Genomic DNA, 25978 nt, shown 5'->3' with positions numbered 1-25978 from the left:
CGGAGGCAGGCACTCATGATCGTGACCCACTCCAGACAGCATGACAAAGGCAAAGGTGTCCTCAGGGCTGCTCTAATTTGTGCCTGGCTGCCAGCATCCCCAAAGACAGTTCTGGCAACTAGGGGTTGATAGACCTTAATGGCACTCAAGCCATGCCCTCAAGTTTATGTCATCTGGTCATTCCTTACATAGGGAACAGCCACAGTTGACCAGGTGAGCTAGCTTTATGGCCCTGTGATGGGATCTTGACCCCACACCATCCCATGAAGGGATCAAAATTGGCTCAGAAGGGGCTATTTGACAGGGTGGGCTACACGTGGGTGAGCTGGGTGGGGGAAGAGAGATATACAATCCTAACTGAACCTGAAGCCCAGCAGGGCAGGATAAGGCTGGGCTTGTATAAAACCAGTGAGAGAAGAGCAGAAGGGGTGGGAAGAGTTTCAGCAGTCACTCTCAGGGTTGAGAGAAAGGAGTAGGAGGAAGCCTAGAGAAAACAGCAGCAAAGGTGAGACCACATGGATCTTAGCTGCTGATTGGGTCCTGAGACTGGAACCCAGGGTGGAGGGTGGGCCTGGGTTCCCCTACCAGCCACTGGGGGAGTGGTATGGACAGGGCAGTGGATTGTGAAGATCTGCCAGAGGCAGTTTGTTTAGAGAGAGATTGATATCCCACGAGGCGGGGACTATAATGACCTGGCCAGAGGGCCAAGCCATGAAGAGGAAGCCCTGCAGCTCGTGAGGCATAAAAGAGGCTGCAGAGTGAGAAATTGGGACAAAGGGCTGAGAAATCTCAAGTGGCGAGTTAATCCCCAGATACACCACAAGGAGGTGCCACTGCAGTGAGTGGAGCAGACACTGTGACAGGCCCCTGGAGCTGCCACTGGGGTGGAAGAGCTGGTCCCTAATCTTTTCTTCAAAGGTGCAACTTTCAACTTCATGTTATATTTTTCTATGACATGTCATGCAATTATATAATGGAAAAGTCAGGGTCAGCCCTCACTGACCCCTACACACTTGCCAAGTTCAACCCTTCCTGTGCAGTTATCAACTCTTCTGTTTCACTCCGGAAACAATCATCTTATGCTGTGGTCTGACTTCCCACCTACAACCATGCATTGTCCATTCATTAAATATTAATGCCATGTAGAGGAGTTAACGCTTGTCAAACCAACAGTAACATCTGCACCAATTTGCTATGGACTTTAGTCCCCCATCCCCAGGGGATCGTGCCACATCAAGGCATTGTTCCTCACCAGCTAGCAGTGCCCCATTACAATGTTGCTGTGGAGATGCGGAAAGCAGCATAGCTGATGTCTCTGTCTAGCCCTCCCTGCCCAAACATACACCTCACATGTGCAGTTGTTTTCTTCCCTCCACTTGTATAAGAAGCGAGAACATCATTCCCCATATTGCTGTTTTACTTCTTGCCCTACTTTTCAGAGTTCTCTCCTATTTCCAAGGTAATAAGCTATTTTCCCCTATGTATAAATAAATGACCAAGCTTTGAAAGGAGTCCTAAGCAGTCCAAATACTGTTAAAGCTTCTTTTAAAAAATCAGAAAGTTATTGCCTGAATAACATTTCAGTGAACATGAGTATTTTCATCTTTTCCCCTTTCTCCTAATGGAACTATTTCCTGCTGCCAGTTTATGGCCTAGTCTGTCTATTTCTAGAATTCAGATGGTACTTTGAGAATTTTGTTTCTAAGATGTGCTTCCTCTTAACCTTAAAATAGCAGGTGCCTCTGCTGCATTTGCTTCCGTCCAACTGTTACAGCAGATGAGCAGCCTAGTGCAAGATGAGTCAAGAGATCAATCAGCAGGAGGTGCGAAAGCCGGGAAGCAGTTGGCTCCATTCCCTAAGAGCTCATCACATAATCCAAGTGATGTGCCTGCCCTCACCAACCAGATTAAACCTAAGGTTTCCAGTTCACTCCAATTCTCATAGTGCCACCAGAATCTGTGCATTTAATCATAGCACTTCATTAGTTTATTTGAGAAGATTAAGCTGACGTATGTCTCCCCAAATTCAGAGGTAAAAAAATCTCTGTAATTCTAATTACTTGGGCTGTTGCCAATCCAGCATGGTTCTACTTTAATGGTCTATAATGAATTTCAGTGACCTATGACCCTCTCTAGTCTATACATGCATGCTATTTGGTTTTGTTGGAAACCGAAGACTGAAGAAAAATTCAAATAATAAATGTCTAATTATTCTTACTGATGCATGTGTATATAGAACAGTCAGTATTTTTTTTAAGTGGAGGGGGGGAATATATCAAGTAATATTTCCCTAGATCTAAAATGAGACACTGAAAAAATACTTTTCAGCAATTTTTATGACTTACCATTGTCGGACCAATCAATTTTTAACAAGAGTTTATTAATGAAGATAATGGGCCAGATTCTCTTCTCATTTACACCTGATTTATACCAGTGTTATTACTGATTTACACTGGTTTAAATGAAAATTGGACATTTTGTTGAGTGAAATCCTTGAATAACTGTGTTGCACAACATAGTGAGATCTCAAATATTTAAATAGCTTGGCTCTTCATCTCCTCCCGTGGCCAGCATAGATGCCTAAATCTTTGAAAGTGTGCATTGAAGTTGCATGCTTATAGTGGGGTTATACTGATGTGCAAGTGTGGTTATCAATCTATCATTTCAAAAGAGAGAGATCAAGACACTCTTGAGTGATTGGGCAGATGTGTATTAAATGCAGAAGGATACACTTTTTCTATCAATTTTCTCCTTTTCCATTTGGCAAATATATTTCCCCTGTGTTTTTACAAAGTACAAGCTGACATTGATCTGTTTTGTTAGGTCTGCTGTGCATTCGTAGAGGTGTCAGCACAAATCGGTGACTACAGTTTGTGGTTAACTTGTGCTCCCTGTGCTGTTCTGCTACAGCACAGGAGAAAATAGTTTCAAAGGGCTGAAATATTTCAAAAGTGCTGAGAAATTATTTCAAAACAAGATACATTTTCAGAATTGTACTCTATATTTGTATCCATAAATCTCAGAGTGCCCAAACCTCCATATTTGCACAGGCAAATCAGGGAAGTGTCTAGTTAGCCACATTGGCACATGGAAAATTATTGACAAATTAAAAATAAAATAAAAATTGACAAAATAAAAATAAAAATTTGAAAATAATTTGGCTTTATAATCTTACATAAGCAGTAACTATCATTTCGTTTTGCTTTTAATTTCTTATCACAAGAGTTGTGGAACATTTTTGAAGATAAAATCCCAAAGACATTCTTTTATCAGATTATGCCAATTGAAGGTAGAGCCAATGTTGAACCTAACCTATATAGCACTGTCCCTTTAAAAAGCCCATATCTGATTGATTTACTTGTCTTCTGTCCTGATATAGACTCTTGATTACCTTGAAGCTGGTAATTGAGGTTTTCTTGTTTGCATTTGCAAGAGTTTGATTTACCCATTTAATAATAATTTCATCGTTTACTTTTTCCCCCTCTCCAAGGTCTGATAGTACATTAAGAGTATACCTGTAACCAAAAGAAAACAGTGTTTGACTCTAAAAATGAAATATAGAACTATTCTGTGTTCCTAATATTATGCAGTAAAAGATAGTAAAATATTTCTTCAGGACAAGAGGAGTATGTACAAACCATTCACCTTTACATTTTATTTTACACCATAAGCTATTTTTCTAACCTATTTTTCTACTTCAAAAATATTTTGTTAGCTGTCACAAGAATATAACTATATTCCAGATATCATACTATCCACCATCAGATTTTCTACATATATTTTATTTACCATATCATAACTAACTTCATTTGGTGAAATTAAATGGTATATCAACTTGACCTCTAATCACTTTAAAAAGTTAAATAAAAGTCGTGTAAATACACTGCCCTGAATCTCTCTGCCAGTTTTTGTGGCTTAGAATCACATTTTTCTTTTATAAAAAAAAGTTGAAATTATTATACAAGATATTGTAGAATTTCCTGCTAGATCTACTAGGAGGACTTTGATTTCACAAACATAGATCTCAATCTTGCTTTGGGATCCACCAGAGTGAATCGCTGCTCCATACAATAAGGGAAATTGGGAGTAAAGTGAAATAAATAGTCTACTTTATAGCATTAATGCTGTCCAAGGATGGTGTTTGTCATAGGCGCCGGATTCCTCCCCCGTTCCACCCCAGGCCCCGCTCCCACCCCACCCCTTTCCCCAAGCCCCCACCCCCGCCCCGCCTCTTCCTGCATCCGCCCCATCCCCATCCCGCCTCTTTCCACCCTCGCTCCACCCCAGGTCCTGCCCCCCACCCTGCCTCTTCCTGCCCCGCCCCACCCCACCTCTTCCCGCCCAGTTACGCCCCCTCCCCACTGCTCCCCCTCCCTCCCAGCGCCTCACAGTGGGCAGGAGGCGCTGGGAGGGAGGGGGTGCTGATCGGTGGGGCAGCAGGCAGGCAGGCAGCACTGGGGGGGGGTGGGAGCTGCTGCCACTAATTTTTTTCTGTGGGTGCTCCAGCCCTGGAACACCCATGGAGTTGGCACCTATGGTGTTTGTTTTGGTTTGCTGGGTTTTTTGAAACTATGACTTTTTTAATTCTTGTCATTATTTCTTAGTCCATAAACCAGTTCTTCAATAATGGTACATTGTGAAAATTCTGAATTTCAAATATGTAATGCTGGGACATTTCCAGATTTCCATTACCAGCCAATACATAAAATTGCACAAGAAAAAAACATTCAGGAATATCTGTTTAAGTAGAAATAGGATCATCTTAAGGAGAGATATCCAAGAGAACTTTGTTCTCATGGAGAATTTTCATTTTGTCCCAACAGTTGGTGTGACACACTGGCACCCCCTTATTCACCACTGTCAGATAATGAGGATATGTTTTGCACAAAGTATGCTTTGTGAGGTATCATTCTAAAAGTCTTGATCTGATAGACATTAATATCTTGTTGGATTGTATGTGCTATCATCGTATGTGAAGTTATGAAGTCTGGCTATGTATGTGTTACTGAAACATATTGTGAGGTTGAAAACACCCACAAGCAGCCTTTCAGGTACAACATTAAAAAGGTCAAACCATGTTAATGGCTTATTGAGGAAATGCACACAAGCACAAGGATTACCCCAGATCTGTGTAGAAACCTCTCAGAGATAACACTACACGATGGGAACTGTTTGATCAAGGTCACAGCAAAAGAGCTTTCCAGCAAGTGGGAAGAAGATATAAATGGGGGAAATGACATAATGATGGTACCTCACTCTCCCTACAACAACACACCTGGAAACACCTGAAGAACAAAGACTGAACTGGGGGAAGTGATGGTCCCAAGCTAGAGGGATTTATAGACTGTGTATGAAAATCTGAGAAACCCAAGCTGCAAAGCAAAGGCAGCTTGTACGTTAAGAATCTGCCAGCCCGTTTATCACTCAGGGTGAAAATTTGCTAATTCATATCCTACCTATCTAGTATGTTAAGATCAGTTTGCATTTTTGTTTATTTACTATGTAATCTGCTTTGATGTGTTTGCTATCACTTATAATCACTTAAAATCTATCTTTTTGTAGTTAATAAATTTATTTTATGTTTTAATCCAAACCAGTGTGCATTTGACTAAGGTGTCTGGGGGAAATCTCAGCTTGGTTACAAGTGTGCATGGTCCTCTTCACATTGAGGGAGAGGCAGACTGGATATTAAACCCAGCCAGATTTGACCAGGGCAGGACAGTACTGCTCTGGGGTCGTAGGCTGGGAGGCTGGTGGTTAGAAAGCCTGCATGTAACTGCAGTTGGGTGTATCCCTACCTGTGTGAATGCTGGTGAAAGTGCAAGCTTGGAGGGCCTTGCAGCTTGTCACAGCAGCACAGTGTGAGAGAGAGCCCAGGCTGGTGGGTCAGAGGGCTCAGTAGTACCCCAGTTCCAGGTGGCACCCCTGGGGGAACCCATCACAGTTGGTTCACTATTTGTTGTACACTCAGTATTTTTGCAGTTTTACACAGTTCCATAATACGGGACAAATCTTTGGGTGGTATAAACTGCCATAGCTCCAACAAGGACTGTTGGCAGTGTTGCTGCCTTATTTCTAGGTGTTGATGATATTTTCAGAAAGCCAGTACATAAGTACTTTATGGGATAGGGGAAATTTTGGACCTGTCATCATTGATGGTGGTTCTTAATTTACAAAAATCCAAGATTTTTCTGTTGAATTGAAATAATTAAAAATGTTAAGAATATAAACAAGCTCTATTACTACTTTTGATTTCAAAATCAAGATAATTACTTCAACAAGAATTTGAACTGAAATTATTTAGATTCTGCTTTAATCCACAAAATTATTATTTTAAGTTGGTGTTAATGAAATATGTCTTGATTTAAGTTAATACAGTACAAAAGGCTAGGTTTCAGTCTTAAACAGGGGGAGGACTACTGTCCCTCTTTAATACTTCCTGTAGCATTAATTCATACAGAGGACAGCAACAATGAGTATTTCACTGCAGCACACTGTATATTTCTATAATTTCTAGGCCCAAATATTTCAGTCTTCACTGTAGACAGGGGAATTTAGCCCTTAGATTATGAACAAATTTGCAGTCTGGGTACAAAAAACTGACTAACTTGTCATGGTTTTATGTGGATACCATTATGCTCTTCATGCATATAACAATTTTAAAAACTCCTCACCTTCTCATCAGCTGCCACACCAATGCCAAGGTCAGAGTTGCATTGCCATCATTTAGGTCCTGTCCAGCAATACCAACCAGGGAGAATTTGGCCTTTGTCTTCCCAATTTCCACTGCATAATTACAATTCTCAATCTAAAAATGAAATGTTTAAACTTTATCGGTATAAAATATATTAATATCACATATAGGCTTAATAATATTTTGAGCGATCTTGTCCCAGTGTTACCCATGCTGAGACTGGGGACCATGTAAGGTCTATTAACTCTTTCAGAACTACTTTTAAGTCATTATACTGCTGCACCATTTTTGAAGATCAAAATACAAATTTTTAAGATTCCTGTGACAATCTCATTCCCAGTTGAATGAATGAAAACGATAGGTGCTGGAACTAGGGGTGAGGGGGGTGCTGCAGCACCCCCTGGCTTGAAGGGGTTTCCATTATATACAGGGTTTACACTTTGGTTCAATGACTCTCAGCACCCACACTATAAAAATTGTTCCAGCACCCCTGATGAAAACATTACATTTGCATTCTCTGTCTGACAGAGCTGAGCACATGGAGTCAAAGTGACACCTGGTGTAAGCTGCTGCATCTCCACTGAAGTCAATGAAGTTGCACTTGCGTACATCAAGGCTGAGTCTGGATCATAGAGAAAATAAGGAAAAGACAGACCCAGCCGTAGGAACTTGGAGAAGGGTTATGGGATTCACTGTAAAATGTAAGATCCTAATTATAGATGCTGAGATTCTAAAATATAAAAGAAATGTGTCTGTTATAAATGAATCTAAGTGAATGCATCCTGTGTTGTAATCTAAAACTGCCAATGTATGTGGAAAAAAGGAGTTCTCACTTGACCATACTCCAATCATAATGGTCGTTTCTGCCTTAAAAATCTATGAATATGAATCCTAAACAATCAGAGTGAGTCTTTTTTATATTTAGCATACAAAATCTTTACAGACTTGTTTAAATAACAGCTAATCAATACACTTGGTCTCCATTTTTGGTGTTTCCATAATCATATAACTGACCAGAACCCCTAGATTTTGCAAGGCCTGTACAAACTCATACAGCCTGATGTAAAATTGCACTGTGAGGGAACATCCCCCACATTAATCCGCTCATCCAATATCTAGGTCATGATCTTTTACTTTTCACAAGGATTCTAATGTGAACAAATGTTAGTTTCTGAAGTAACTCAAGTGTACTACACTGAGCAGAACTCATACAGCATAGACTAGCATTCATAAATTAAATGCATTTTCCCAGCTTCTCATACTACCAAAAAGTGATGTGTGTAAAAACCAAGAAGATACATATAGCAAAAATACTCCTTCTTCCTTGGGAAAATACCCCGGGGTACTTTTAAGCAGGATTGTCTCAGTAAAACTGAAATATATGGCCAACTTAACTAAGAGCTAACAGTCCAGGGACACAAGATCACACAATTCAAGATGATACAATACAATGCAGTAGTAGGTGTCCCTTATAACTGGAATGCACCACAGAATATTTACTGACTTTTTTCATGTTACCACCAAGTGCAGGATACGGAGGTTTGTTAACATGGTTCCATTCGACTGGCACACGAATCATTTCATACAGCTGGAAGATCACTAAAGCATCAGCAAGGTCACTAGATCAAAGCAGCAGAAAAACAATTGAGAGTGCTTTTTAAGTATATTAACAAGAATATGAGACCCCTGAAAATGAACAGATGAGAGAGTTCAAAAAAGAAATTCCACTCACATAAATAAAAAAACAAAACAAAACCCTGCACCAGTCTTGGAACAGGTTTCTCCACATTTATACCTTCCATTGGTTGATCCCTCCCATAAGTTAAATTAATTTCACAATTTTGTTATTCTCACAACTCTCACTGAATAGGCAGGACCACTGACTGTCCCTAGATATTGAATTTATAACTGGTGTAGGGAAGCAACCACTAATAGTTAAGGTTGCCAAACAGTTGCCATTAAAATCCTCCATTTTGAGTTGTTCAGACCTTTCTGAAACATTCAAGGCTGAAATTCTCCATGCTTGGTTTCTGTCCATAGGTGAACATAGTTAGAAAGATTAAGCAAAAATAGTCTTTGAGTAAGAAGAGAGTTAAGAAAACTATTATTTTCCCCATTATAAGTAGCATTCCTATTTTTTTAAACAGACCTACATTTGGAAATTAGTCATTAGTTGTTATTGTCCATTTTAAAACAATCTATACTATAGACAACCTCACTTTATATGAGTTATAAAACAAAATGGCCCAATGAATCCTAGTAGCATGAACACATGGAATCTGGTTTTACCAACAACATTTAAACATATACACATCATTGTTGCTCGCTATATTACATTTTCAATTTGCTTGGATATGAACTAACTCCCTGCGCAGCACAATTTCAAAAATGATGAGAAATGTCAGAAAAGTAAGTGGATTTAATTTTTTTAACCCCCTATATATTTGAAGATTCCCTGAGTACAAAAGTTCCTATTTAAACTAATTTAAACTAGTAATAGAATAAATATAAAAATGTTTGCTATAGTTAGTCTTTGTGAGACATAGCAGAGGGAGGAAATCCTTGTCAGTGTTAAGTGTACCTTCCAAGATTTGGTTCTTTTTAGGTGAATGTGAAGGTTTAGCAAATCAGCTTGGATGCAACAGAGTATGAAAAAGTACAAGCAGATCTTAACTATTTGAAGGAAGCCAGCAATACCTTTCTAGTTAGCTTGCAGATATTACTGTGAAATGAGTGGAGGTTAGCCCTGTGAGCCTACCATGATCACACCACCTGCAACTCCTCCCAGTCTACTATATCAGTATCTATATTTTCCCGGTTAGTTCAGAAATTATCTTAATTGCCTACATCACTTACTGAAACAATGAATAATATTTTGTACTTTCTAGTTTCTTTCATCCAAGGATCTCAAAAGTCTTTTATAAACCGTAAGTCTCACCAAAATCCTTTTGAGATAGTTTAAATATTATTATATCCTTTTTACAGATGAATAAATGGAGGCACACAAAGGGTTTGTACAGGGTAGACTTTTTGCCCAAGACTTCCTCCTGGAGCTACTACCAATACAGATCCACTGGTGGTAACAGTAATGGAAGATCTGAGGTGCTGGAAACAACAACTCTTTTAATCATCATGTCATAGTGTAGTCATCCACCCCACAACAACTGCTTATGCTATGGGACCAGAGAAAAGTGTCAGAGTTGGATGTAAATTTCCTGACATATCTGACATTTACTCTTATCATTTAATAGTTAACACTAATTCTCATAACATGTTTTACTTGCTGTATATTATGAAATCCTTTTCTCTCGAACAATTAACACTTATCTTATCTTAATTCCTGACATTCCATATCAGGTTCTAGGTAACACCCAAACCAAATGTTTTAGACTAGCCAGTGCTCTACTTGCAAACTTACTGCAATAGGCTCACTACTTGATTTTTGCTTTTTAAAAAAATATTAAGTAATGCTGTTTTCTATTATTTATAGTTCTGTTGGAAATGCAGCTTCACTTCCTGGATATTGTTTTTGTGGGGTTTTCCAGTGAGACATAAATGTCTATTTAATTGCATCTAAAAGAGCTAATGACTAAATAAATAACTAAATAAAAATCAGAATTCAAAGTTTTACCTGTACAAGTGGTTAATATATGGGCTTACACCCAGAGAATTCATCCAGTTCCGGAATGTCCTCTCTTCCTTACTTTCTCCTATAGCAATAGATGTAATCCATATTAATGACTTGAAGAAGATGTTTTAAAAGGCCAGGTTTAAATCATTTATACGCATACACCACCAAAAGTTATTCTGAATAGTTCCTGTGCTAGTTTTTTTCTTGAAAATATGTGTACCTTTTCTATAGGAGTAATCTCTATTGGCCAAGGGATGGAGAAAGTCCTGACACACTCAAGATCTCCGGATTCTGGGCACAAGGCCAGACATATCACAGGGAAGACTTGGGGAATATATTTTCTATAAAAATGTTTTTCCATACAATACAATATCGGACATATTATTGGTTTGTATTTTAGACATTTAAGATTTGTATTGTGGAGCAAGTGCTGAGGAGTAATAGCAATGTTAATGATCAAGTGAAATCCACTAGAAGCTAGTTTGATTGATACTGTGATAAACAGCATGTTTAAATCTGTTTTATGTGGCATCTGTCTGTCAAAGGTATTTCTAGAGCACCTATTGTCATGGTATCTTAATCTCTTAAAGACAGTACAACTTCTGTCCTCTCTCCAGAGAACCCCAGTATTTTCTGCTTCTACATACAGTACTTCCCCAGCAGGAGCTCAAAGCACTGGGGACATGATCTTTTCCCTTGAGAGACTTTTCCAGTGCAATAGACCTCAGTTTTTCAGTTTGCATGGCTGCAGACTCAATATGACAGCATTGCATTGGTTAAGATGTCTTCCCAACCAAGAGGGCTAGATGCTTCTTGAAGTTTTAAATGGCAACTTTGCTTCTGGGGAATCCAGAAAATTCTGTGGAAAAACAAATCTGCGCTTTCCACAGATTTGAATTGTCCTTATTTACCTTGATGACTAGTACCTAGTCATCAATAAGGCTGCTTTCCCACTCTGACAGAATGATTTGCCAGGCTACTGGTTTTTCCCTACTACTTGTGGAGCTACGCTTCCCATGTGCACTCTTATTTCCCAACTTCCTCTCTCACTCATCCTTTTTATTGACCAGGAAGTACCTGGTATTACAATACTTTTCCTTGTGTACCTTTTCATTAAACATCTGTGTTACACTATTTATGATATAATACAGTACATGCCATTTGCTTTTCAATAAATAGCACATTTAAGAAATAACAATAAGAAACACTTAAGATGAAAATGTGTGCCTGGAAAATACTTATTATTCTATTAGGATGATGATCCACAGTACACAAGTTACAGCTTTTTCTCCCCGCTCAGGGATGTTTTTATTTAAGAGAGATGAACTATCCTGAAACAGTGGAAGAGTGATAGTCACAGAACTTGAATGCAGCAGCATCTGAACGAAGCTTTGATTTACATTTTGTTTGTTTCTTAATAGTTAATGTTACTGAGTTTGTTCAAACTAGGTTAAACAATAGCAGAAGAATCTCATTTGGTCTTGTAATTAGAGCTGGACGGAGGACAATTCCATTTTGCAACAACTTTTGAGGTTTTGAAATTTGTTTTCATTCTCCATTGGAACAAAATCAACACCTTTCAAAGGTTTTTGCAAAATGGAATTGTGTCAAAATGACCATCATCAGATTAAAAAGGTCAGTTTTTTTATTCAGGTGTCTCTCCAGTCAGCAGTGGCAAGAGAGCCCCGGATCTCAGAAACCTGTCAATTAAAATGTTGTCAGAAATGATACATCTCTGTAAAATGTATCAGCTTCAATGATACAATGTATTCCGACAAACTACCTTTAGTCAAAAATGTTCCAACCCACTCTAATTGTAATTAGTATTGGGATTAATTTTAGGCACATTGGAAACTTACAAGACTTTCATTCTATAGCAGATTTTTTAAGTTTTGGGGTCTTTCAGTCATGTGTAATTCAGTATTCCTGGTTTCACTTTCAAACTGATGTTTACTAATAAAAACCTACCCAAAAAAAGAAGAAGCATTTATTGATAAATGTGTGTTAAAACAAAACAAAATGGAAACTATTTTAACACTCAACCCACTCCCTGCATTTCTGTCATCATTTCTTGTCAATTTCATAGTTGAAGGACTAGGTGGGAGGCTAAAGGATGCCAAAAAGTTGCCAGATTAGGCCTAAACAATTTGATTGTACAACAGGATATTTATTTAAAACTTTCCAATATTTTTCTGTTAAAAATACTCAAAACTAGAAAGACTATATATTAAGAACATAAGAACGGCCATACTGAGTCAGACCAATGGTCCATCTAGCCCAGTATCCTGTCTTCCGACAGTGGCCAATGCCAGGTGCTTCACAGGGAATGAACAAAACAGGCAATCATCAAGTAGTCCACCAACTGTCATCCACTCCCAGCTTCTGGCAAGCTGACAAGTACTAATTTAAGGAGAATAGAAATGATATATTCTGGACCTAAATCCCTTTTTGGATTAGTGGAGATTTTAAGACCTATCGATCTTAGTTAGTTTGGGGTAACTAAAAATCAATCCCTGACTGAAATGTAGGACATTGGTCCATTCCCAAGACAAAAGCCAAATGCTTCCAGGAAAACATACTAAGGAAACATAGATACTAAAGGAAATATTGAGCAACTCCACTCACACTGAGAATCTTAAAGCGCATGCTGAACACTGCCAAAAGAATCCAAACTAGACAAATAGGAGCAATAGCGTGCAAGTTGAAAAGTGCAGTTCTGACTAGTAGGAATTCAGGAACTAAAAATAGCTCACTATCTTTAATATGCCACTCTAAAAAAGATCCTTTATGATCCACATAAGAATTCTTAAGTTTTCCAGATGGCTGAAAACTGACCAGCCATTTTTCCATTTTCTTGTTCAAAAAATATCTTGTGAACAACTGTGCGGTCATATATTCTGCTACATGGTGCAAAAGAAAGTCAAATAATGGAAAACCCACAGAAATGGGGCATGGAGCCATCCAGAGGAGAAAGATAGTTATGAGATAGCTTCCCTCATATCACACAGCCACTTCTCTCCTCTCTGACACCACTGTACTAGGCAGCTGAGTGAGAAGTAGCCAAGAAGATGGTCATAGGTGTCCAAGGAATAGCTATTTAGCATGGTACAGTTCTCTCTCAGCGCAGCAGAACTTTTGGTGAAATTTGCTACATAAGTTACTATTGCTCTGAGTAGAAATAATTTCCCCTCTGTGGCTTTAACAGCCCATGGAAGGAGTATGAGCTGCCAGTTGGCCAGGCAGTGACACCACAGCGGAGACAAAAAGCATACTGGGGGGAACATGGATGGGCGATGTTTCATTGGACAGAGATTTCTAGGACTCAGCCTTCTATGAGAAATGGAAGCCCTGCCCCCAGTTGTTTTACTTTCCTGACAGATCCCACTCCCAGAGGGCACAATGCAAAAAAGCAGTAGCCCAATAAAGGTCATGCAACTATGGGGGTCAGTGCTTTTCTTCTCTGCAGTTTTATATGGGAAGAAGAGCACCTTGAAAGGGCCTGTCCTTTGTCCCTATACATGCAGATCACCACAGAGATTAAGCATTATCCAATACATGGAAAGGAGGACAGAATTAATGCTCAGCCAGCTTTCATTAACTTAAACTCAAACAAGACAGGAAAGGACAGGGATGACTACACTCTGCTCTTTCATGGGGAAATAATCACTAGTAGGAAGGGGAAGAATTTAAAGCAGGAAAGTGAAGCCTTTCCTGTAGGTGTATAGTTAAAGTTTCAACTACCCTCCAGCCAACTTTTCCTAGGCATTAGATCCTGGATCTTGGAAGGGTCCCACTCCCACTGTGTGGGTAATTCAAGAGAATTGTGTGGGTAATTCCACTGAAAGAAGCTAGATGGCATTTGTATTGAATTGAGGAAGTCTTGCCCCCATGTTATAAATGCATTATGTTATATCTGTGTTTTTCATGATTGTGACGGCATATTAAAACAAAGATAGCAGTGTAAGAACAATGCAAAACCAACCAGGAGAAAAGGACAGAAGTGGTTATAGTAATAGAAAAATCAAAAAGATTTCAGGACAAATACATTTACGGAGTATAGAAAAGTACTAAATACAGTACCTACATTAGGAGGGGTCAAATCTGCATTTCATGAGGCAAAATAGGAAAGTGTTATAAATTATGAGTCAGATTATGACAGCCATCGATGACAAAACTATAAAGAAATGAATGTTTTATCTTTTATATAACAACACCGGGGGAAAAACAATACTGGTGTAAATGCTGCTCATACTACAGTACTCAAGGGGAAATGAAGAGCAGAACAAAACACTACCAGTAACGCCTTCTGTCTGAAATATATTTATTTTGATTATGCAAATTTATGTGACTGCACAGTTATATTATAGATAGGGGAGAAGAAGAGAGAGTTGTATCAGTGCCACGATATAGATAACAGTATTAGGATTCTCCTCATCTCTAAAATGGGTATTATAGAGTTGTGAGTTAAAGTTGCCTGACACTTTACATTACAAGACCCTGTATTCAGTTACTTATAATTTTTCCAAATTTTAACTGGTAAGGCTGAAATTTTCCATGCCAGATCTCTGGCTTGGTCTAAATATTTTTGTAAAGTTTCAGCAAAATGATTCAACTATTTCTGAGAATGACGTTAGAGAAAAAAAATGTTGTTTGTCCATGTTAAAAAAGTTGATACAAACCATTTCAGTGACAGAAGCTCTAACATCTCCATGCTTTGGTACAGAGACTTGAAATTTGGCAGAGGTGTTACATTAGCATAAGGGATGTGCCTTTTGCCATCCATGTGAAAATCCACCTGAATTTGGCCAAGTTTTGAGCCTCTGAAAACTGCAACTCATTAGAGGTTTGTTAAAGTTTGGCAGCATTTCTCTGAAGATTCTGACTGCACTGAGTATATTCCATCCCTACAAAGTTCCTACATGCCAACTGTACTGAGCATGTGCCTTCCTCGTGGAATGACTAAGCATGCTGCATCCCAAGTCTTGAGGGAAAGAATAGGACTTTTCCTGCAAATGTTCCTTCTGGGTGTCAAGGATAGCTGTGGTGCCAGACACTAAAACTGAGAAGAGGGAGATTGTACATCTTATGCTCTCAGTGCCCCCACGGTTGCCCGCCAGACAGCCTGGAGGAGAAGAAAGCAGCAACCTGACTTGCCGGAATGCAGAGGGTGGGAAGTGAGGAGAAACACAGAGAGGCAGCTGGAGACAGGGGCAGACTGAAAAATCCAGGTTGTGGGAGATAGAAGAAATGAGGGTCAGGGACAGGCTAGGCACGATGGGAGCAGAAAGGAACAGGAACTGGTTGTGGGAAAACAGGAGCAGAGAGAGGGATAGGAGGGGCAGGCTGGAGGAGATAGGGCAGTAGGGTCTGTAACCACTAGAATGCACTCCCCTTCAGAACCAGGAATAGAATTCAGTATTCTCGAGCCTTAGGCCTGGTCCACACTAACCCCCCAATTCGAACTAAGGTACGCAAATTCAGCTACGTTAATAACGTAGCTGAATTCGACATACCTTAGTTCGAACTTACCGCGGTTCAGACGCGGTCCACACGCGGCAGGCAGGCTCCCCGTCGACTCCGCGGTACTCCTCTCGCCGAGCTGGAGTACCGCAGTCGACGGCGAGCACTTCCTGGTTCGACTTATCGCGTCCAGACCAGACGCGATAAGTCGAACCCGGAACTTCGATCCCCAGCCGCCGAACTAGCGGCTGGGTGTAGACCAGCCCTTAGTGTTCCTCTGCTCTCAGCAAATAGTTTTGCTATTTTTGTATATACACCTCTATCCCAATATAACGCTGTCCTCGAGAGCCAAAAAATCTTACTGCGTTATAGGTGAAACCGCGTTATATCGAACTTGCTTTGATCCGCTGGAGCGCGCAGCCTCCCCTCCCCCCGGAGCGCTGCTTTACCGCGTTATATCTGAATTCATGTTATATCGGGTCGCGTTACATCGGGTAGAGGTGTAATTATATACAATACTAATGTTAGAGATGGACCTGAATTCACGCATCCCCAAACTTTGGGGAAGTATGGATACAAATCCAGCCCCAAATTTCTCAGTTGACACCTATCAATATATAATGTATGAAATCAAAACTACAGATCTTGACATCCTCACTCTATGGGTCTGGATCTGAACTCTGTAGCTTTGGGCCATTTAATATACACATATTAACCTCAGAAATTAGGAAGTTGCCTACTGGTTGCACCTCTCATGGCCTATTATACCCACCGCCCATGACTTTAGGCCTTATTTTGCTCTTGGGTACAAGCAACCATCTCCAATGGACTTTTAATAGCAGTTCTTGGCTCTTTGTGTTTAAAAGTGCTGGAAAATTAAATGGAATTCTGTTTGTCATGTGAAGGGATACTAGGACAAGAATTTTAGAATATGCCTGTCTTTACTCTACCCTTTTAAGAGAATAGTGCAGTTCTGCTACATCTATTACCCTGTTCCTAAAAGAAAGTCCAGATAATGTGCAATGAAATGTTCGTATAAAAAACCCTGAGAGTGCAGTACAACACCAAGATACCAAGCGCTTCTTGGCATGCAACCCAGGTAGTGGTATTGCCATAAACTATGGAGGAAGCCACATGCCCTCCTTCCCAACCAGAGTATAAACATCATGCTCATGGTAATCTGATGAGGGGGGGATCCTAAGGAGCTCATGGGGGGGAATTTTGTGCTCAGCAAATGAAGTGGTAGAAGGTTATTCAGGAATCAGGATTTATCTACAATACAGAGCCTTTGCTGCTATAATTATGCCGGTATAGCAATATCAGCAACAGCGCCTAATGGAAAGGTGGCATATGCTGACAAAAGGAGTTTGCTGGCATAGCTACACTACCTCCCCGAATGACATTAACTATGCTGACACAAGCATTCGTCTGTCAGAATTGTTGCAGCTGCGACAGAGGAGCTGCTGGCATAGCTAAATTGGCTGGGGTGTGGGACTGTTTCACACTCCCAACCAACATAGCTATCCTAGAAACATTTAATAGTGTAGACCAACCTTCAATCGGCCTTTTGTCAGAGCCAACATCCGTGAGGGAAAACCCACATTCTGATATCTGGAATGAGGGAGGTTCCTACAACAAGCTAATATTTGAAAAACTAATTGTAGTTTTATATATTAGTGTTTACATAGGCACAATCACATAGAGACAGAATGCGGTTTTATAAGTCAGAAGACCTAATTTTTATGTGTTATACCCACTCTCTAATGCTCTTATTTCTCTGCTCACCGCTAGTATAGGTTGAAAGAGCTCACCTTCTAGTAAATTGAGATCATACATGGAACTGTCAGGCTTGTGCAGGGCTGGGTATGTGTTAAAGAGATTTGCAACAAAAGCCAAGTTAAGTTTAGGGTTGCCTGCAACTACATCAGCTGGAGTGACAAACTGTCTGCAGCCCAGTTTGTCTGCCTGCTGAAGCATATATTCAGCCCTCTTCAAGTCATTTTTCTCCTAGAAAAGAAAGTAAAAAAAAAACAAAAAACATTTTTAATGAACTTTGACTTTTCTGGTTCTTTTTTGTTTCTCTGGATTCTCATCTTAATTGCATCATAATTAAAGATTAGGCCCAGAATATAATATACGGATGTAGACCTTGTTCAGAACGAAGGTATTGTTTGGACCTTTTTCAGAAGGTGACATCCTTTTTTCTTCTAGAACATAATTAAACACTTGTTGAATCCTCTTAATTGCCATAGTTAGTGAACCTAATCTGACAATCAAAAATCATGTCATCAATTAGTGAGCAGTTTGTGTAACTTGTAGAAGGGGTTTTTGTTTATTTGCATTATTCATTTACCTAGAAGAAGTAGGTCTACCCAACCCACATCATATGCAGCATGTAGATGTACATATAGTCCCAATAGTCACTGCTCATCTTCTGCTCAGATCACAGCCAATAAATATCCATGGCCATGTAGGCTGGGCAAGACTCTGGAAAGCCATGGCTGCCACCCAAAATCCAAAAGAAAAAACAGGTCTCTCCATCGTAGAGCTTTGGCACAGGAGTAGCTTGAGGAAGAGATCTCCTATAAAAAAGTGCTGTGTATTTTTATGTCACTCTGTAGCTGATTTTTATTCTTATTATTTTATTAATGGATTCATTCTTTTAATAGAAATCTTATAAAACTTGTTTTACAACTTAAATAGAGATAAACTTAATATATAAACAATTACAAATTGGTCTATGGAAGTCCCTATAGCTGTACTTATGAGAACTGCTACCAGTCACTCTCTTCAACTTTGTGGTATTGATCACATATTGTGGCTGATGCTTTTCTACTATTTATCTTCCTTTTCTGGCTTGTCAGTTGGTAGGGTTTGCTAAAGTCTTTCATAATTTCATAATTTATGTCCAAAATTCTGGTTTTCTTACATTTAAACATGTAACCTGTTTATTAGTTATATTACCAAAACTCTATGTGATATTAAACTTTTCTCCTTTTCCCTCATATCTGTTATCATTAGTTTAATATCTTAATTTTTAGTTCAACATTCACTGTTGTTGAAAGGATTTCTCCCTTCCTTAGTATTCAAAAAAGTTCTCAAACTGTCAGGTTTGGTGGTGGGTGATGACCCTTTTCCAGCAAACTTCAAAAAAGTTTCACCAGATTTCTAAATAGTTACCTTTTTCCCTTCTCCCTTGAGGTATTCTGGCATGATTAATTTATTTTTCTGGTACTAGAATTCCCCACGCTTTTTGATACAAATCAGTAGTTCTAGGGGAGTCACTCTTCCTCAAAACCACCTTGCTATTGTAATTCTAGCAGCAGCAAGGAGATAAGTGATCAATACGTTTATGGCTTTCATAAGATGCAGCATTTACCAGGACAATTTACTAAAAATACTAAGGAGTATTTTGACAGCTGACACCCTGTTATCCCCGAAGGAGCCCCAGGCCAGCCTGATAACAATAAATAATGAAATCCCACTTTCTATATTCAGCAACTCAGAACTCTAGGTCAGCTTGTCATTTTCTGAGAGGAGTCAGTATAACCCTGGTATTGGAGTAAGCCCATTGTACTCAGCAATAGAGCTGGTCAAAATATAGGCGGGGAGGCATAGAAAAAATTCAAATTTTTGGTAGAAATATCAATATTGAAATTTTTCAGCAGAAAACAGAAACATTTTGGTTTTCAGCCAAAATATTGCAGGGTTGTGGTATTTATTTTTTGACAAAAAATTAAAATGTTCAGAAAACAAAGTTTTCATGAAAAATTTCATTTAGCCAAAAACCCAATTTTCTGTCAAAAAACAGTTGCAATGGAAAATTTTCAACCAACCTTACTCAGCACCCCTCAAGAGGAGAAATGTTCTCACTCTCAGCTGGATTAAGGCTCAACAGAAGGGTTCTGAACACTCCTGCCCCTTTGCGGTTGTGGCCTGAAGTTTCCCACACCCTCCATCATTGCTGATGAATGGAAGGGAACCTTCCTACCTCTAAATGCCATCTGGTTTGAAGGAACAACAGGAGGTTACAAGTCTTCATTCTTTTTCCCAGTCTGAGTTTTAGAACAAAGCTGGGCAGCCCAGTTAGAATTCTTCAGCTGAGGAAGAGAATAGGACCCCAGAATAGGATGCTAAGATGACATCTATATTTGGGGGACCCGATTGCAAAACAGTTTCCCCTGACACAGTTCCACCTTGTAGGGCAGAAGGCACTGTGACAGATATTGGAACCCCAGGCAATCTCTTGGGGACTATGTTGTATTAAGTTTATGAATGGGTTATGTATCACTGTGGGCCAGGGATTGCATGCAACTCAGGGGGAGGGAGGAGGGGAAGAGGGTTACCACAGCTTCTCTAGGAACTAGAAACAGTGGGGGTCATGATACAGACATGCACAGACGTGCCCAGGCCAGGGGTGAAAGTAACTTAACGGACTTACCGGTACGCAGGGTTGCTGGGGTCCTGGGCAACGTCGGGGGGGCAGCTCTGGGCAGGGGCAGGGCTTCAGGCGGAAGGGGCGGGGCTGGGGCCAGACTCCCCCAGCCAGCCCTTCAGCATTGCCTGGCCTGCACTGCCTGGGGCTCTGGCGGAGATTTAAAGGGCCCAGGGCTCCAGCCACTGGGGTGGTAATGGCAGCAGCAGCTGGGAGCCCCGGGCCCTTTAAATCACTGCTAGAGCCCCAGGGTAGCGGCGGCGAATTAAAGGGCCAGCGGCTCCGTCCGCTACCGAGAGCCCCGGGCCCTTTTAAATCGCCAGGCCCCGGGGCAGCTGCCCCTTTTGGCCCCACCCCATCAACGGCCCTGCTGGTATGGTCAGCTGTGTACTGGCGGCCACTTTCTTACCGGTACGCTGTACCGTACCAGCTTCCTTTCACCTCTGGCCCAGGCAGATACATTACCCCTGTGTCTGACAATCTTCTCAATATTTCACCGCAGGGGGTCATGCATGATCTCTACCAAAAGCTAAGAACTAGCTAATTGTCATGGTTATCGTTAGATGTTTGTACAGGAAAGAATTTTAGAGTTATGTAACATCTAGGATATTGTATTCCAAAACTGAGTGAAGTGAAATTTGTGGGGGAGTCTCAGAGCTGACTCAATCAGCACTGAGAACAATTGACATCCATGGAGCCAGCCCCGTGTTTACTGTCTGGACCAGATGTAGGCTTGAGCATTTACAAAGATAAAAGAACTCCAATAAAAGTCTCTGAACAGGGGACCGTTAGGTCTAAGAGACAATAGACTGGAACTGTTTAAGAGAAGAAGAAAGGGCACACAATGTTATCCATTCTGGAGGAGACACTCTGCCTGTGGGAGCGTCTCATGAAAGGTGAATCCCAGCTTTTTCTGGGTTGGACAAGTGCTGTAAAGACGGATCGTTGGGTGAGAAATACCTCATTAGACAGGAAAGTAACTTATTAAGAAGAATAGGCTACAGATTGCGTTTTATGGTTTTCTTTTAAATGTAACCCTCTGATTCCAAACCCTTATATTTGCTTTTATTAGAAACTGTATCTCAAGCTCTGTTAAATAAACTTCAGTTTGGTTTTACTATGGACACATCTAAGTGCCTTGTGCTAAAGAGGCTGTTGAACTGAGGTGAAACCAGTGAACTGGGGTGCACTGCTTCCACGGAGGCAGCAGATTTGATGTACATTGCTGGTGCCCAGCACATAAGGGATGGGACGCTCGAGTGTAACAAAGTGTGTAAATTGTTAGCCTGTATTGGGAAAGAGCAGGAGTGGCGCGCTTGTGTTGCCAGCAGCCAGTAATTGGGGAGCTTTTCCCGTGGTTGGCACAGACAAAGCTCCTTCTTCATTCTGTGTGCAGGTGGTAGAAATTCCCACAGACAGCCTCATTTAACCCCAAAAAGTGTCATAGGAGTGATTAAGGTGAATTACTTAGGTTGTAAATACCTCCAGAGAGTTACCACTTTTGGTTTAGACTTGCATATACTGGGTCACAGTAAGTTTTCCAGAGGCCAACAGACAAAGAAAGGGCTTTTGATATAAAAAGGCTGGGTTTAAACTGACCCACGCTAGGGCCTTCTTTCTGATTCAGGAAATGGACAGGACCTTCTGTCCACGGGGAACCCCAACCTTGCAGAAGGGTTGGAAAGACTTTTGGTAACTAGACCCCCATAAGACTGGTGACTCCTGGTAAGTTTAGTGTGTGTTTAAATCTATTTATGGTTTTATTATATTTTCTCTGTGATGTTTTTCCTTAAGAATAAAGATGCTTGCTTAGAAATTGCTGTGTGGTAACTGGTAACTGCTTGCGATACACTATTCATAGACCTCAGAGAGAAACCAAAGCACAGGCACTGGCCTTTAGGCAGACTGGCTTACTGGGGATATCACAGTGTAAGGCAGAGAGCTGTGCAGCCTTAAAATCCACTGGTCAGAAAGAATGGGACAAGGTCCCTGCTCAGACACAGGTGATGGCTGGAGACCTGAGATATAACTGGGCACTAAATGGACCATGGGGGCAGGGGGAAATACAGATACAGTTCCCCTGGAAACTGTGACAGGCACCTAATCATGTTTCAACAGTATCCTGAAACTGTACTAGTTCTGCAGAGTTCAAAGCTTTTCCATGGTGCAGGAATCTGGTTATGCTCCTGTCTGCACTACAAAATGGAACTGTATTCTGCATGTAACCAAGTCCCTGGATATGAAGATGGGGTCTCTGTTAAATAGACATAGGTATCTTTTTGACCCTCAGGATACTTACATTAAACCCTGAAAGGTCAATGTTAATGGGAATTTCATCATCTTTGTCTCCTTTGGGTGCCATCTGATTCAGCAGGTGGTAGTAGGCTCTTGAATCCTAAAACAAACAATACAATAGTAGGGAATAAGCAAATATTTACTCCTCTGAATATAGTATACTGCACGCAGGCTCTGATGCAAAGATCATTGAAATCAATATGACTTGCACTGATTTCAATGGATTTTGGATCAAGCCCTTAGTCAAGATCTACTTAATCAAAAAGGCCATTTCACTGAGACATTTCACAGTTTAGTCAAATGACATAGTGAATAGGAATGACTGCTGTTTAATCATGACAGAATAAATTCTTCTTATTGGGAATGTACTAGCCAGTTCTAAGAGTTATAAGATATTTAAGGCAGGTGTTAAATAGGAGTGAAATTCTAGCTCCAGTCTTTTGATACAAAAGTTACTAAATAAAGTTTTCATAAAAAGAAAATAAAAATGAAATGATGTGGATCTAATATTTATGAGCCAGTACAATATTTTAGTTAATTATAAGTCTTTTCAAACAGTTTGATTTTTTTAAAATGTCCTCTTCTCTTAATAGGCCAATTAACTTGGACAATAGATTGTGGACCAAGATGCCCCAGTTAAAGGGAGTCTATTATTTGTTTTATCATTCATTATATTTATTAGATGCAATGTTCAATACATGTTTTTGCATTCCCTGTTCCCTTAAAAACTAAAAAGACAGAGGGATAAACCTGTCCTTCTGATAACAGCAGCAAATATTAAAAATGTTTAATACTTGTCCTGTATATTAAAGGACATTTTGATTAGATTTGCACTTGTCCATTAAAAGAAAGCTAGTTGTTTATTTTCTTTGTAAATAGTCTCTTCCTCAGTATTTCATAAAGAATACAGAGACAGCTACATAATTATCTTTAATGGTTATTCTGAAATTAGTGGAGGGAAGATGTCCATAGAGTCCCCTCACTTATTACCCACAGGGAACACTGCCCCTTCACTTTTAATTTTAAAAGTGCTGCTGTCTCTTATTGGACTTAATGCATCATTGAGCACACATTATACTGCATGGCTGATACTAGACAAAGGAGAAGGATACATCTACCAGCTTCCACAGTGGAGCCAGAGCGTGTTTCAGCCCCATGAAGTCAGTGAATTGAATCAGCAGCAAGGCACTAGTATGCCTCCTTTGTTGCAGGATTGGTTGGGACCATAACTGGGAGGGATTTTCCTTGGATAGTGGGGCCAAAAGGCCCACCAGATGTGTCTTCTTTGGGAGTGGTCTCTTGACATCCCTAGCTGTGGCGGAGGGACAATCACCTATTGTTACAGATGAGCCAGGTGATGGCTGAAAGCCACATTCTCCTCCCCACAAGATAACAAAGGTAAGTGAGGCCTCATAGCATAGGCACCAACTTTCCCCGGTGCCGGTGGGTGCTCGCGCCCCTCCGCCCCTGACCCGCCCCAACTCCACCCTTTCCCTGCCCCTATTGGACCCCTTCCCCAAATCCCCGCCCCGGCGCCGCCTCTTCCCCAAGTGCGGTGTGTTCCCCCTCCTCCCCCTCCCTTCCAGCACTTGCCATGCAAATCAGCTGTATCGTGGCGCAAGCGCTGGGAGCCAGGGGGAAAAAGCGTGCACGTGGTACACCCAGGGGAGGAGGCGGAGCCAGAGCGGAAGCGGAGGTGAACTGGGGTGGGGGGGCGGGGCAGGGAGCTGCCAGTGGGTGCTAAGCACACACCAATTTTTCCCCGTGGGTGCTCCAGCCCCAGAACACCCACGGAGTCGGCGCCTATGCCTCATGGGAAGGGTTAAAGAGCAAGGTGTAAAGTTGTGGGTGGGAGTGTACAATTCATCCCAAATGGTTCTAATTACAATTTGGAATTTTTAAATTCCTGAATAAGGGCTGCTATTTACGCTATGTGGAAAGTGCTTGGTTTGGGTTGCATATCCTTAGTTGATACACAGCATCAGCAACTAAACAGTATAATCATGTGTGGTCAAAAGAATGTGCTGTGCTAGGAGACATTTGGTGACTATGTACCTATAAAAAGGAGATCACTAATTCTGGTCTCAATCTTTTGTTTCTAAAAATGTGACATTTTGGCACGACTGTATTCACTTACTAGAGTGACAAGTATATACCTTAATGTCTTCACTGAAGTTGTTGATTTTCTGCCATCCTGCATTGGCCAGATGATAGTTCACCCAACGTAGCAAGAGCTCTTCTGGGGAAAGTTTCAGTAGCTGCTCTAGTTCTTCCCCTTCATTTAGCAGAGCAATAAGAGCTAAAAGCAAATGTGAAAAAAAGCTGAATTATTGCTATCATGGTCACAAAACATTTAATCCCAGATTGTATACTTTATCGCACCTGACACCAAAATAAGTATACTTCTATGTGTACCTAGGAAGCCAATGCCAACGGTTCCATCAAGGATGAGGTTAAAAGATGTGCCTTAGCCACAAGTGCCACACAGAAATTGTCGAAATTATGTATTGATAAAAACATTACAGTCATAAAGTGAGAGTATCAAACCAGTGTACTAACAGTAATTCTGTTGTCTGAAAACAGCTGCATTAAATTAAATAGACACCAGAAAGCTAGAGGCAGTAGAGATAAGAGTTCTTTGAAAGATGGCCAGTGTAAAGTGGAATGATTTTAAGACAAATGAAGAATTTAGAAGGAGAACATAATGTGAATTCAGGATACAGGACTGGCTGTAGTCTAAAAGATTATGATGGTGGGGCATTGCAGAACACAAACAGATGACAGGATGCCCAAGAAAATAATGCAAACACAACAAAGGTCAGTCAGACCGGGGACCAACCACCAATCAGACGGCAGGACTTCATACTAGGGACATGGCAGGGCTGGGCTTAATGGAAGAACAAGTCCTGGACAGGAATGAAAGGTGATGCTGAATTGCTCCCGATTTCTGAAAAGTTGCTTTGAGATGAGAGAGAGAGAGAGAAAGAGAGAGAACACCTGACATTACTTCCTCTCTTACCTTCATTTCTGGAGATCTCAATATCAGCAAAAAGACCAACTTTAATGATCTGCCACAAGAGACCTAATACCAAGTGTGGTTTTCCTTCCTTTAGATCTTGTGATCCAATGTTGACCACTGTACAGCCAATAGCTGATGCAGAATTCAGGGCAAGATTTAGGTTTTCCTAATTAAAACATCAACATTAACTAAATTAGCCAGTCAGTTTGTTAGTTTTAAAACAGCAGTCACCACCTTTGTTTCTTTTGTGAGTTTCTAAAGTTACATAAACCAATGCATTAGACCAGGGGTGGCCAACCTGAGCCTGAGAAGGAGCCAGAATTTACCAATGTACACTGCCAAAGAGCCACAGTAATACGTCAGCAACCCCCATCAGCTCCCCCATCCTGCTCCCAGCGCCTCCCACCCACCAGCAGCCCCGCCAATCAGCACCTCCCGATCAGC

The 25978-nt window shown here is 40.7% G+C and overlaps 1 protein-coding gene across 3 annotated transcripts in view; it reads right to left on the bottom strand.

Moving 5' to 3' along the window:
• Positions 1 to 25978, bottom strand: part of PLS1 (plastin 1) — a 75897-nt gene that overhangs the window by 1635 nt on the left and 48284 nt on the right. For all 3 annotated transcript variants that reach the window (XM_026650187.2, XM_026650188.2, XM_026650189.2), the window contains 8 exons: positions 25535 to 25700; positions 24672 to 24814; positions 22520 to 22615; positions 17597 to 17792; positions 10326 to 10404; positions 8199 to 8313; positions 6675 to 6808; positions 3392 to 3515 (listed from right to left, as the gene is read on the bottom strand). In XM_026650187.2, coding sequence (XP_026505972.1) covers positions 3392 to 3515; positions 6675 to 6808; positions 8199 to 8313; positions 10326 to 10404; positions 17597 to 17792; positions 22520 to 22615; positions 24672 to 24814; positions 25535 to 25700 — 1053 coding nt within the window. The remainder of the gene's footprint in view (positions 1 to 3391; positions 3516 to 6674; positions 6809 to 8198; positions 8314 to 10325; positions 10405 to 17596; positions 17793 to 22519; positions 22616 to 24671; positions 24815 to 25534; positions 25701 to 25978) is intronic.

Source organism: Terrapene carolina, unplaced genomic scaffold (assembly GCF_002925995.2).
Source record: "Terrapene carolina triunguis isolate 2854851 unplaced genomic scaffold, T_m_triunguis-2.0 Scaffold88, whole genome shotgun sequence".
NCBI classification, from domain to species: Eukaryota; Metazoa; Chordata; order Testudines; family Emydidae; genus Terrapene; species Terrapene triunguis.
Note: the sequence above shows the minus strand (reverse complement) of the source record. Positions and strands in the feature narration are given on the sequence as shown.